The following is a 14,732-nucleotide window of genomic DNA, read 5'->3' on the forward strand; positions in this document are numbered from 1 at the left end:
TTAGCGTCAACAATGCAACTTTTTTTCTCGTTGCATTTCACCTATTTGCTCTTTTATTCCACGTTTTAATGTAAAAAAATGTTTTAGTATTTTTAGAATGATGTGCCGCGGGCCGGTAAAACATGAGCAAACTCGGGGGCCGCATTGGGTTAAAAAAATTTGGCCGGGGGCCAGGCTATATATATATATATATATATATATATATATATATATATATATATATATATATATATATATATATATATATATATATATATATATATATATATATATATATATATATATATATATATATATATATATATATGTATATATATATATATATATATATATTTTTAACCCAATGCGGCCCCCGAGTCAAAAAGTTTGGGTACCCCTTACATCATGTGTTGCCTTCATTATAACACTTTTTAAGACTTTACATTTTTTGTGGTTCCAGACAGATTTTTTTATTTAATTTTAGGTCCAATATAGGTCCAATTTACATTTACATTTATTTATGGCACTTTTAACATTTTAAGGTTGTCAACCCCTGCACTAGAAGAAGTTACGCAGAAGGATTACGCAATCTTTGATCTAAAAATGTGCAAAATCTGTGATTTTTACTAAAGAATACATAAAGTAAAAAAAAAAAAAAAGATTAGAGTCATACAGGAAATAAGTAATAATATTTTTCCTCCCCTCACCGCAGGTCACTGCGCTCCAAAGCAAGGCCGTCTTGTATTTCTTCCATTTCCGAATTATTGCTTCAATTGCGGTCCCTTTTTTTTTGTCGTCCATTCCAGTCTTGCTCAGGTCTACAAGTTGGTCCCTGAAGTCCTTGGACAGCTCTTTGGTCTTGCCCATGGTCACGGAGAAGTTTATTAGGCTTATCCACAAGTCGACTTGCGGATCGCTTCCCTTCCTTTCCCTGTAATTTTACTTTCCTTTTTTTTCTTTGTCACAACGAACCGGCCGCGGAGGTTCCGGACTGTTCATAACAATGTAAAGGGGTGACGTTAGAACATTCTTTAGGGGGATCAAATCCTTATTTCCTCCCTGGGTGTGCAGAGTTAAAAGCAAACTCCGACGGTAGAGAAGGCAACAGACTGAATGAAATGCGAGAACAGAAATGCTACAAAGAAATTGCGATTATATGTACAAGACCCTGTTTTCCTTGTTGTCGGATGTATGCGTGTGCGTGCACGTGTCCACCGTCCTCCGGTGTGGGACTGTCTCGTCGAGGATGTCATGATTAGAAATCCCGTAGAAAAAAAAGGACGGTGGAAAAAGTCCCCCTCGAATTTGGATGATGTCGTCCGTCCGCGCCGACGTCCCCGGCCCAGCCGACGTCCCCGGCCACGCCGACGTCCCCGGCCATGACGACGTCCCCGGCCACGCCGACGTCCCCGCCCAGGGGGTTACCAGATGACACTGGAGATGCTGGTCTCCCGGGGCAGCAGCGGCAGCATGGCGTTGTTGGCGTGCGCCTCCTCCAGGCTGTGCTCCCGGCCCTTCCCGGGAGGCCTCTGGCCGTTGAGCAGCGTGAGTGGGATGTTGCAGTAGGTGTGCTGGTTCCCCAGCGAGGAGAGCGGCGGCAGGGTGCCCCCCGCCGGCAGGTCGTACTCGTAGCTGCGGTAGTAGTGTTTCTGCCTCACCGTGGTGTGGTACGAGTTGTGGAAGGACGAGCGCAGCTCTGGGTGGGCGGTGGCCATGGCGGTGGAGGTGGCCGCCGCCATGGAGATGGCCGAGACGGTCTGCAGCTCGCCGAAGGCGCCCTGCTCGCTGACGTCCAGCGCCGGCTCGTGGCCCAGCATGGGCTCGGTGCGGCGGAAGGGCATCTCGTACTGCAGCTGCTTCCAGAACTTGGAGTGGAGCTTGTTGCTCTTGGGGCCGCGCCACTTGATGACGGTGAGCGTCTTGATGGTGTGCTTGAGCGCCTCCACTTCCTGGTAATTCATGATGCCGCGCAGCTCGGCGCACTCGATGAGGATGACCTTGATCTCGCCGGTGGCCAGCATGTTGCGCAGCCGCGTCTCCAGCTCGAAGATGCTCCAGCCCCGCCGCACCACGTAGTTGGGCGTCATGACGATGATGAGGCGCTTGCTCTGGTCCACGCAGCGCGCCACGTCCTCGATGTAGGCTGCGGGAGGCAACAAACATCCAGGTTAGAGTGGCGGGATAATTGAAGGCTTGTCTTTGGGAGGACGAGGGACAACACGGAACAATGGATGGACAGCGTTGACACAAGACAATGACAGCTAGTGATTTTCTTGTCAGTGGGCGCCATCTTTTTTTTCCTCTCTTTCTTGTTGCAAGTCTGGGATTTGTGCTCCACATCTACAAACCCCGTTTCCATATGAGTTGGGAAATTGTGTTAGATGTAAACATAAACGGAATACAATGATTTGCAAATCCTTTTCAACCCACATTCAGTTGAATATGCTACAAAGACAACATATTTTGATGTTCAAACTGATAATTTTTTTTTTTGCAAATAATCACTAACTTTAGAATTTGATGCCAGCAACACGTGACAAACAAGTTGGGAAAGGTGGCAATAAATACTGATAAAGTTGAGGAATGCTCATCAAACACTTATTTGGAACATCCCACAGGTGAACAGGCAAATTGGGAACAGGTGGGTGCCATGATTGGGTATAAAAGTAGATTCCATGAAATGCTCAGTCATTCACAAACAAGGATGGGGCGAGGGTCACCACTTTGTCAACAAATGTGTGAGCAAATTGTTGAACAGTTTAAGAAAAACCTTTCTCAACCAGCTATTGCAAGGAATTTAGGGATTTCACCATCTACGGTCCGTAATATCATCAAAGGGTTCAGAGAATCTGGAGAAATCACTGCACGTAAGCAGCTAAGCCCGTGACCTTCGATCCCTCAGGCTGTACTGCATCAACAAGCGACATCAGTGTGTAAAGGAAATCACCACATGGGCTCAGGAACACTTCAGAAACCCACTGTCAGTAACTACAGTTGGTCGCTACATCTGTAAGTGCAAGTTAAAACTCTCCTATGCAAGGCGAAAACCGTTTATCAACAACACCCAGAAACGCCGTCGGCTTCGCTGGGCCTGAGCTCATCTAAGATGGACTGATGCAAAGTGGAAAAGTGTTCTGTGGTCTGACGAGTCCACATTTCCAATTGTTTTGGAAACTGTGGACGTCGTGTCCTCCGGACCAAAGAGGAAAAGAACCATCCGGATTGTTATAGGCGCAAAGTTGAAAAGCCAGCATCTGTGATGGTATGGGGGTGTATTAGTGGCCAAGACATGGATAACTTACACATCTGTGAAGGCGCCATTAATGCTGAAAGGTACATACAGGTTTTGGAGCAACATATGTTGCCATCCAAGCAACGTTATCATGGACGCCCCTGCTTATTTCAGCAAGACAATGCCAAGCCACGTGTTATATCAACGTGGCTTCATAGTAAAAGAGTGCAGGTACCAGACTGGCCTGCCTGTAGTCCAGACCTGTCTCCCATTGAAAATGTGTGGCGAATTGTGAAGCCTAAAATAGCACAACGGAGACCCCCGGACTGTTGAACAACTTAAGCTGTACATCAAGCAAGAATGGGAAAGAATTCCACCTGAGAAGCTTAAAACATGTGTCTCCTCAGTTCCCAAACTTTTACTGAGTGTTGTTAAAAGGAAAGGCCATGTAACACAGTGGTGAACATGCCCTTTCCCAACTACTTTGGCACGTGTTGCAGCCATGAAATTCTAAGTTAATTATTATTTGCAAAAAAAATAAATAAAGTTTATGAGGTTGAACATCAAATATCTTGTTTTTGTAGTGCATTCAATTGAATATGGGTTGAAAAGGATTTGCAAATCATTGTATTCCGTTTATATTTACATCCAACACAATTTCCCAACTCATATGGAAACGGGGTGTGTATAATATTCTTCTAATCAGGGGTGTCCAAAACTGCAAAACACGCGGACCACTTTGATACATTTTGATCATTAAAGATGAAAAGAGCAATACAATACAATGTAGAAATGTCCTATAATGGCTTTTTTGCCGATATCCGATATTCCGATATTGTCCAACTCTTAATTACCGATTCCGATATCAACCGATACCGATATATACAGTCATGGAATTTACACGCAAATACAATTATTTGATACGTGTTTATAATGACAAATGTGCTATTTTTGACCGCAATATTGTTCAAGTGAGGATACTTATTACTAGGGGTGTGGGAAAAAATGGATTCGAATTCGAATCGCGATTCTCACGTTGTGCGATTCAGAATCGATTCTCATTTTTTAAAAATTGATTTTTTTATTTTTTTTTTATTATTTATTAAAAAACTTTTATTTATTTATCTTTTTTTTTTTTAAATTAACCAATCCAACAAAACAATACACAGCAATGTCATAACAATGCAATCCAATTCCAAAACCAAACCTGACCCAGCAACACTCAATAAACAGAGCAATTGAGAGGAGACACAAACACGACACAGAACAAACCAAAAGTAGTGAAACAAAAAGGAATATTATCAACAACAGTATCAATATTAGTTACAATTTCAACATAGCAGTGATTAAAAATCCCTCATTGACATTATCATTAGACATTTAGTTTATGAGATGCGATGCAAGTGTAAGCCACTGTGACACTATTGTTCATTTTTTGAATTTTTTTTTTATTAATGTTTGTAATGATAATATCAATGAGGGATTTAATCACTGCTATGTTGAAATTGTTACTAATAATGATACTGTTGTTGATAATATTCATATTTGTCCCATTACTTTTAGATTGTTCCATGTCATGTTTGTGTGTCCTCAATTGCTCTGTTTATTGCTATTCTGAATGTTGCTGGGTCGGGTTTGGTTTTGAAATTGTATTGCATTATTATGGTATTGTTGTGTATTTTTTTCATAAAAAAAAAAAAATATATATATATTATTTTCGTTTTTGAATCGAGAATCGTGTTGAATTGAAAAAAAAAAAAAATCGATTTTGAATCGAATCGTGGCCCCAAGAATCGATTTTGAATCGAATCGTGGGACACCCAAAGATTCACAGCCCTACTTATTACGTATGTCTACCTTGTGTGCTATTTTGTTTGCTTAGCTGCTGTGTAGCTGCTAGCTCCTAGTCGTCTATATGGTTACCTTGTTTTTTAAATGACTTCACTAAAATGTCCAGCTTTTCACATAGAAAAGCACTGAAGGACTGCTTGTATCGGAGATTTTAGATACAAACCGATACTGGGTTTTTTTCTGCTATCGGACCGATATCCTATTGAGACACTGCCATTATCAATTGTGAATACATTGAATTTCCAGAATATGCATAGAGCTATAAAAGCACATGTTGGACACCCCCGCCTTAGAAGTATGGACTATTTGGTAGTGTTTGTGTCTTAAACCAGGGGTTTTTAACCTTTTTGACATCGGGGTCCCTCAACTATTAACACTGAATGAGTCATCTTACTCTTGATTTGAATCATCCATCCATCCATTTTCTACCCCTTATCCCTTTCGGGGTCCCGGGGGGGTGCTGGAGCCTATCTCAGCTACAATCGGGCGGAAGGCGGGGTACACCCTGGACAAGTCGCCACCTCATGGCAGGGCCAACACAGATAGACAGACAACATTCCCACTCACATTCACACACATATTCAATAAATATATCTGACATACTTTTGGTTTAAAATGATATGAAACCATGAATGAATCACAAATATTATAGTCAAGGCTTAGGTCAGGCTGATTAGAAACATAAATACTAATTAAACAAACTGCTAAAGACCAAACTAAAATATATAAATAAATAAAAACATTTATATAAAATTACACAAAGCTAAAATAGATAATTTACAACCAAATCAATAATAAATAACAATAATAATATTAATAATAATAATATACATGTTAATTAAATAGACTGTCAATAAAATTGAAGTGAAGTGATTTATATTGTGCTTTTTTTCTAGTGACTCAAAGCCCTTTACATTGTAAAACCCATTATCTACATTTAAACCAGCGTGGGTGGCACTGGGAGCAGGTGGGTAAAGTGTCTTGCTCAAAGACACAACAGCAGTGACTAGGATGGCGGTTGAGAAACTTCTTTATGGCTTTATCTCCAGACTTCTTCTGTTTGTTTTAGACAGAGTGGTGTATAAAGAGAGTGTGGCCAACTCGGTTTCGGCCAATCTCCTCAATGATTGGTCAAAAGGCACTCGCATGACTACAGGGCGCCATGACTGCTACCAACTTTGAGCTGATGCTATGTGTTTGTGGCGCTTCCTCGTGTAAAAACGCCCTGTTGTGCGAGGTAAACGTCCGCGTTTTGTTCAGGAGAAAACACACAGAAGCTAACACAAGTAATAACACAAAAAATTAATAAATTAAAGAGATGGTTTGACAAAAACAGACTATCTTTGAATCTCAGTAAAACTAAAATAATGCAATTATGTAACAGTAGAAGGGAAAGTCAAACACAAATAAATTGAAAAGACATTGAAAGAGTAAAATAAACCAAATTTTGGGTGTAATAATAGTTGAGAAAATGAACTGATGATCTCATATAAAAATATACTACATAAAGTGGCAAGAAATACGTCAATAATAAATAAAACAAAATAAGTAGTGGACCAAAAATCACTTCATATTCTCTACTGCTCGCCAGTGTTACCATATCTGAGGTATTGTGCAGAAATAAGGGGAAATAACTGCAAAAGTGCACTTATTCACTTAGCACTGGGGCGTCAAACTCATTTTAGATGGGGGGTGAGGGGGGGGGGCACATGGAGAAAAATCTACTCCCAAGTAGGCCGGACTAGTAAAATCACGGCACGATAACTAAGAAATAAAGATAACTTCAGATTGTTTTCTTTGTTTAAAAATAGAACAAGTACATTATGAAAATGTACAAATCATAATGTTGTTGTTTTTTTTACACTTACATGTTGCGGTTAATAGTATTCTATCTTTATTTGTCGTTATTTGTACTGAATAAATTATGTGATAGTGTTCATCAGTCCACTCATTGGTGTTACTTTTAAATCTATCAAGATAAAAAAATTATATCAAAATCAAATTACAGGATGTTATTCATGTAGTTTGATTATTTACCTCGACTGATGTACTAACATAATTTACTGTTAATATCTGCTTGCTTTCTCTTTTAACATGTTCTATCTACACTTCTGTTAAAATGTAATAATCATTTATTTCTTCTGTTGTTTGATACTTTACATTAGATTTGGATGACTGGGCAGACCGGTACTTTTCAGAGGCGGTATAGTACCGAATATGATTCATTAGTATCGCGGTACTATACTAATACCGGTATACCGTACAACCCTAGTTTATACAGTACAGGCCAAAATTTTGGACACACTTTCTCATTCAATGCGTTTTCTTTATTTTCATGACTATTTACATTGTAGATTGTCCCTGAAGGCATCAAAACTATGAATGAACACATGTGGAGTTATGTACTTAACAAAAAAAGGTGAAATAACTGAACACATGTTTTATATTCTAGTTTCTTCAATATAGCCACCCTTTGCTCTGATTACTTTTTCGCACACTCTTGGCATTCTCTCGATGAGCTTCAAGAAGTAGTCACCTGAAATGGTTTTCACCTCACAGGTGTGCGTGAAGCTCATCGAGAGAATGCCAAGAGTGTGCAAAGCAGTAATCAGAGTAAAGGGTGGCTATTTGGAAGAAACTAGAATATAAAGCATGTTTTCAGTTCTTTCACCTTTTTTTGTGAAGTACATAACTCCACATGTGTTCATTGATAGTTTTGATGCCTTCAGTGACAATCTACAATGTAAATAGTCATGAAAATAAAAAAAACGCATTGAATGAGAAAGTGTGTCCAAAATTTTGGCCTGTACTGTATAAACTAGGGTTGTACGGTATATTAGTATAGTACCGCCATATTAATGAATCATATTCGGTACTATACCGCCTCTGAAAAGTACCGGTCCGCCCAGTCATCCAAAACTAATGTAAAGTATCAAACAACAGAAGAATAGGTGATTATTACATTTTAACAGAAGTGTAGATAGAACATGTTAAAAGAGAAAGTAAGCAGATATTAACAGTAAATGAACAAGTAGATTATTAATTCATTTTCTACAGCTTGTCCTTAATAATTCTGACAAAATAATAGAATGATAAATGACACAATATGTTACTGCATACGTCAGCAGCTAAATTAGGAGCCTTTGTCTGTTTACTTACTACTAAAAGACAAGTTTTCTTGTATGTTCACTATTTAATTTAGACAAACTTGCAATAAGAAACATATGTTTAATGTACCCTAAGATTTTTTTTGTTAAAATAAAGCCAATAATTACATTTTTTGTGGTGCCCTTTATTTAGAAAAGTACAGAAAAGTACCGAAAAGTATCAAGATAATTTTGGTACCGGTACCAAAATATTGGTATCGGGACAACACTAGTATAAACATATTATTTAGGTTTATTTCGTCAGAAAAACTAACGTCAAAACGACATCAATTGCATGCATCTGGTGCACAGAAGCACACGTCCTTGGTAGCAAAGATGGCGCTTGCTGTTTAGTTGGCCATACTCTCTTAGGTTTAATATTGTCATTACTGCCACAAGCGGTGGCAAAGTGTAATACAACTGAGTACCTATGCGGTCCATAGCCTAGAACAGGGGTCGGCAACCCGCGGCTCTAGAGCCGCATGCGGCTCTTTAGCGCCGCCCTAGTGGCTCTCAGGAGCTTTTTTAAAAATGTATGAAAAATGGAAAAAGATGAGGGGAAAAAAAAAGTTTTTGTTTTAATATGGTTTCCGTAGAGGACAAACATGACGCAAACCTCCCTAATTGTTATAAAGCACACTGTTTATATTAAACATGCTTCACTGATTCGAGTATTTGGCGAGCGCCGTTTTGTCCTACTAATTTTGGCGGTCCTTGAACTCATCGTAGTTTGTTTACAAGTATAACTTTCTCCGACTTTCTAGGACGTGTTTTATGCCACTTCTTTTTCTGTCTCATTCTGTCCACCAAACTTTTAACGTTGTGCGTGAAGGCACAAAGGTGAGTTTTGTTGATGTTATTGACTTGTGTGGAGTGCTAGTCAGACATATTTGGTCAGTGCATGACTGCAAGCTAATCGATGCTAACATGCTATTTAGGCTAGCTATATGTACACATTGCAGCATTATGCCTCATTTGTAGCTATATTTGAGCTCATTTAGTTTCCTTTAAGTCATCTTAATTCAATTTATATCTCATGACACACTATCTGTATGTAATATGGCTTTTAATTTTTTGCGGCTCCAGACAGATTTTGTTTTTGTATTTTTGGTCCAATATGGCTCTTTCCACATTTTGGGTTGCCGACCCCTGGCCTAGAAAAACAGATATTTTTTCGAGTGGCCCTATGGTTAAGAAACACTGCCTTTCACGACTTTGCCACTTTCGTCGGCCATAAAGCTCAACCGCTCGCTATAAATGGCAAGGGATGAGGGACAAAAAGCCAGAGGTTCTGGTGAGGTTTTCTGTTAAAAAAAAAGGGTCCCTTGGCGTCGTCCTGACAGCAGCTAAATGAGAGCATGGCAACAAGACTGAAGGCAAGTACCTCCAAAGAGCCGCGTGTCGTCCTGGTAATGCTCAGTGGTGAGACCTAAACATAAACATGTTAACATTCAGGTCAAGAACACAGCACAAGACACGCAAACATGCTCAACACAATCTCCCTTCATTGATCTTTTATTTCACATTGGATCCAATCAGCCCCCCCCCCCCCGGGCCCCCCCAACTGTCTGATTGGACATTCATCCACAACAATTTGGCTGGCGGGCAAGTCTCCTTTGATGAAAAGGAAACGAGGCAGCGCAGTCAGCGGGGCTCGCCGCCTTCAACACGTTTGCCACTGATGTTTAATTCTGTAAGGTCCCACCAAGACGTGTTTGCGTTTCATCTGATTCGCGTGAAGCCGACAGTACAAACACGAGGCATCGCTGGCAACTAGAGCACGGCGTGTACCGGGGGCCCATCAGACAGCCGCGGCGAGCGTGCATGAGAATTTGTTCAGACGGAATTTTCATTGCTTTAAAAATGCATGGCTGAAGGCACGGAAGAAATGTGTTTATTGCATCAGCGAGCACTGGCGGCGTGACGCTACCATCCGACGTATCGCTACGGAACGTTAACACGGGGGACAGGAAACGTTACATAGTCGGATGTCTCGTTTCGTAAACCGCGCAGTCGTTGGCTAGCAACAGTGCCGAGGAGAAACCGGGTCTAGAAAATCCCCGCCTGTCGTTAAAGTCTCCTATTTAGGAAAACACTTCAAAATGCGTAAACGGTCGGGGTGTGACGGTACATGTGCAGTGGAACCTCAATTTACAAACTAAATCGGTTCTTGAACAGGGTTCGCAAATTGCATATTGAAGGAAACGTATCCATAAGAAATAATGTGAATATGAATATTGAATAATAACCGCCAAAAGTCCATATTTTAGTCAAAGTTTGTACACTTGGAAAACAACATAAAGCGCTATGCAGTAAGTAACTTCATATTTTCCATATTTTACTTTTCTCCTCAACGCTTTGAACACTGCGGCTTATAAAACGGCGCAGCTCATTTATGGTAAATGGGTCTAGAAAATCCCCGCCGGTCGTTAAAGTCTCCTATTTAGGAAAACACTTCAAAATGCGTAAACGGTCGGGGTGTGACGGTACATGTGCAGTGGAACCTCATTTTACAAACTAAATCGGTTCTTGAACAGGGTTCGCAAATTGCATATTGAAGGAAACGCATCCATAAGAAACAATGTGAATATGAATATTGAATAATAACCGCCAAAAGTCCATATTTTAGTAAAAGTTTGTACACTTGGAAAACAACATAAAGCGCTATGCAGTAAGTAACTTCATATTTTCCATATTTTACTTTTCTCCTCAACGCTTTGAACACTGCGGCTTATAAAACGGCGCAGCTCATTTATGGTAAATGGGTCTAGAAAATCCCCGCCTGTCGTTAAAGTCTCCTATTTAGGAAAACACTTCAAAATGCGTAAACGGTCGGGGTGTGACGGTACATGTGCAGTGGAACCTCAATTTACAAACTAAATCGGTTCTTGAACAGGGTTCGCAAATTGCATATTGAAGGAAACGTATCCATAAGAAACGATGTGAATATGAATATTGAATAATAACCGCCAAAAGTCCATATTTTAGTAAAAGTTTGTACACTTGGAAAACAACATAAAGCGCTATGCAGTAAGTAACTTCATATTTTCCATATGTTACTTTTCTCCTCAACGCTTTGAACACTGCGGCTTATAAAACGGCGCAGCTCATTTATGGTAAATGGGTCTAGAAAATCCCCGCCTGTCGTTAAAGTCTCCTATTTAGGAAAACACTTCAAAATACGTAAACGGTCGGGGTGTGACGGTACATGTGCAGTGGAACCTCAATTTACAAACTAAATCGGTTCTTGAACAGGGTTCGCAAATTGCATATTGAAGGAAACGCATCCATAAGAAACAATGTGAATATGAATATTGAATAATAACCGCCAAAAGTCCATATTTTAGTCAAAGTTTGTACTCTTGGAAAACAACATAAAGCGCTATGCAGTAAGTAACTTCATATTTTCCATATTTTACTTTTCTCCTCAACGCTTTGAACACTGCGGCTTATAAAACGGCGCAGCTCATTTATGGTAAATGGGTCTAGAAAATCCCCGCCTGTCGTTAAAGTCTCCTATTTAGGAAAACACTCCAAAATACGTAAACGGTCGGGGTGTGACGGTACATGTGCAGTGGAACCTCAATTTACAAACTAAATCGGTTCTTGAACAAGGTTCGCAAATTGCATATTGAAGGAAACGCATCCATAAGAAACAATGTGAATATGAATATTGAATAATAACCGCCAAAAGTCCATATTTTAGTAAAAGTTTGTACACTTGGAAAACAACATAAAGCGCTTTGCAGTAAGTAACTTCATATTTTCCATATTTTACTTTTCTCCTCAACGCTTTGAACACTGCGGCTTATAAAACGGCGCAGCTCATTTATGGTAAATGGGTCTAGAAAATCCCCGCCTGTCGTTAAAGTCTCCTATTTAGGAAAACACTCCAAAATACGTAAACGGTCGGGGTGTGACGGTACATGTGCAGTGGAACCTCAATTTACAAACTAAATCGGTTCTTGAACAAGGTTCGCAAATTGCATATTGAAGGAAACGCATCCATAAGAAACAATGTGAATATGAATATTGAATAATAACCGCCAAAAGTCCATATTTTAGTAAAAGTTTGTACACTTGGAAAACAACATAAAGCGCTTTGCAGTAAGTAACTTCATATTTTCCATATTTTACTTTTCTCCTCAACGCTTTGAACACTGCGGCTTATAAAACGGCGCAGCTCATTTATGGTAAATGGGTCTAGAAAATCCCCGCCTGTCGTTGAAGTCTCCTATTTAGGAAAACACTTCAAAATGCGTAAACGGTCGGGGTGTGACGGTACATGTGCAGTGGAACCTCAATTTACAAACTAAATCGGTTCTTGAACAGGGTTCGCAAATTGCATATTGAAGGAAACGCATCCATAAGAAACAATGTGAATATGAATATTGAATAATAACCGCCAAAAGTCCATATTTTAGTAAAAGTTTGTACACTTGGAAAACAACACAAAGCGCTATGCAGTAAGTAACTTCATATTTTCCATATTTTACTTTTCTCCTCAACGCTTTGAACACTGCGGCTTATAAAACGGCGCAGCTCATTTATGGTAAATGGGTTGTACTTGTATAGTGATTTTCTACCCCTTTTTAAGGAGCCCAAAGCGCTTTGACAGTATTTCCACATTCACCCATTCACACACACATTCACACACTGATGGCGGGAGCTGCCATGCAAGGCGCTAACCAGGACCCATCAGGAGCAAGGGTTAAGTGTCTTGCCCAAGGACACAACGGACGTGACTAGGATGGTAGAAGGTGGGGATTGAACCAGTAACCCTCAGATTGCTGGCACGGCCACTCTCCCAACTTCGCCACGCCGTCCCTATTTATGGTTGTGGAGGGGGCCTGCAGCGGAACTGGGTGTGCCAGGACCGGCCTCGAAGACAGCGACAGGTGAGTAGATGGCCCAGGTGGGCCTTGTTATCTAATCACCTGTCGCCTTTATTAGCAGCAGCCGGAATGAGACACGCGGTTGGAGCTGGAGTGGGAGCCAGAGAGAGAGAGAGAGAGAGAGACACAGACGCAGAGAAAACATTTTGCTGGAAAGCAAAACACTTGCACGATTTTATGAAAATAAAACAGTGTTGTAACCCTGATCCGAGCTCTCGTGGCAGTGTGTGGTGGTCCAAGGAACCCTCTAGAGGGCAACCTCTACAATGGTGTTTTCTTACTGCCGTGTGACGGGCACCGTTTGTAAATAAGCATTTACAAAATCATATCTGCGGCTGGTGCGGTGCAGCTAATATTGGCAAAATTTTTTTAATTCTTCTAAAATTTGGCGGGTGCAGATTTAAAGCCTGTAAAATACGATAAGAAACAATGTAAATATGAATAATGAATAATAATCGACAAAAGTCCATATTTTAGTAAAAGTTTGTACAATTAGAAAACAACATAAAGTACTGTATATCGAAGAGACGACTTCATATTTTCCGTATTTTACTTTTTTCATCAACGCTTTGAACTCCGCGGCTTATAAAACGGTGCAGCTCATTTATGGGGTTTTCTTCACTAACAGCCATAAAGTTTTGTATTCAACAAATAGAGACACTAAAAAAGCTGTGCTATTGTTTGTGCTGTGGCGCCATCTTTTGGTTGAGTTCTCTCACTGCTGGTGCTGCGGGTTTCTGTTTTGTCCCTTGAACCGGAAGTACAACCGTCCATAGCTTCTTCCAAAGGATTCTTCATTCATCACTCCAAGCAACGTTTGTACGTTTTACAATACATCTAAAACAATTCGTACTTACTAAACCCTCCCATGTGTGATGTCTGTGGGAGTGTTTTCATGCATGTTTGTACATGATTTTATAATGTAATCAAGCTAGCGTTGTTAGCATTGGCAAATATGCTAACACATTTACAAGTGTCTGTTTTAGCAGTATTAACTGACAATGGCATTCTTTTTGTATTTTTTCAGTTTTGTAAATTAACCAAGACGTTACCGTGAATTTATTGAGTCTGTTCAGCTGATTGGAGAGCTAGCTTCCGCAGCGAGAGGGTCCATGACGATGACTTCTGTTTTGTTTGATCAGCCGTTTTACTACCGTGTGACAGGCACCATTTGTAAATAAGCATTTACAAAATCATATCTGCGGCTTATAGTCCGATGCGGCTAATATATGCAAAAAAATTAAATTCTTTTAAAATTTGGTGGGTGCAGCATACGATAAGAAAATACGATAAGAACAAAGTACAAAAAAACAACAACAACAACAATCTGCAGTGTCCTCTTTATCAGCCGCCCTGCCGAAGCGTACACACACACACTGTCACTAGCCCTGTGGTGCACTCACAGTTTGAAATCACAAAACTCCTTGACTTTCACAGCCAGGTCGCTACAAAGAGTAGAATAAAAAATGTAATCCATTTTACCGTGTGTTCTTGGCGTTCAGCGGAAAGACGAGACATGGGCGAGAAGAAAGTTTCGACAAGGTTGTGGCTACTTCTTTAAATGTTTCAAACAGCACACTGTTTGTCAGTTGCCTTCTTTGGACTTGTTTTGAGCTACAAAAACTACAA

At 40.2% G+C, this 14,732-nt stretch overlaps 1 protein-coding gene across 1 annotated transcript in view; it reads right to left on the bottom strand.

Annotated features, from left to right (window-relative positions):
* Window positions 1–343: 343 nt before the first annotated feature.
* Window positions 344–14,732, bottom strand: part of LOC133658899 (interleukin-1 receptor accessory protein-like 1-B) — a 1,088,311-nt gene continuing 1,073,922 nt past the window's right edge. The window contains exons 14-15 of the mRNA XM_062061400.1: window positions 9,593–9,637; window positions 344–2,122 (exon numbers count right to left, since the gene is read on the bottom strand). Coding sequence (XP_061917384.1) covers window positions 1,401–2,122; window positions 9,593–9,637 — 767 coding nt within the window. The 3' untranslated portion in view covers window positions 344–1,400. The remainder of the gene's footprint in view (window positions 2,123–9,592; window positions 9,638–14,732) is intronic.

This window comes from Entelurus aequoreus, linkage group LG10 (genome assembly GCF_033978785.1).
Source record: "Entelurus aequoreus isolate RoL-2023_Sb linkage group LG10, RoL_Eaeq_v1.1, whole genome shotgun sequence".
Taxonomy (NCBI): Eukaryota; Metazoa; Chordata; class Actinopteri; order Syngnathiformes; family Syngnathidae; genus Entelurus; species Entelurus aequoreus.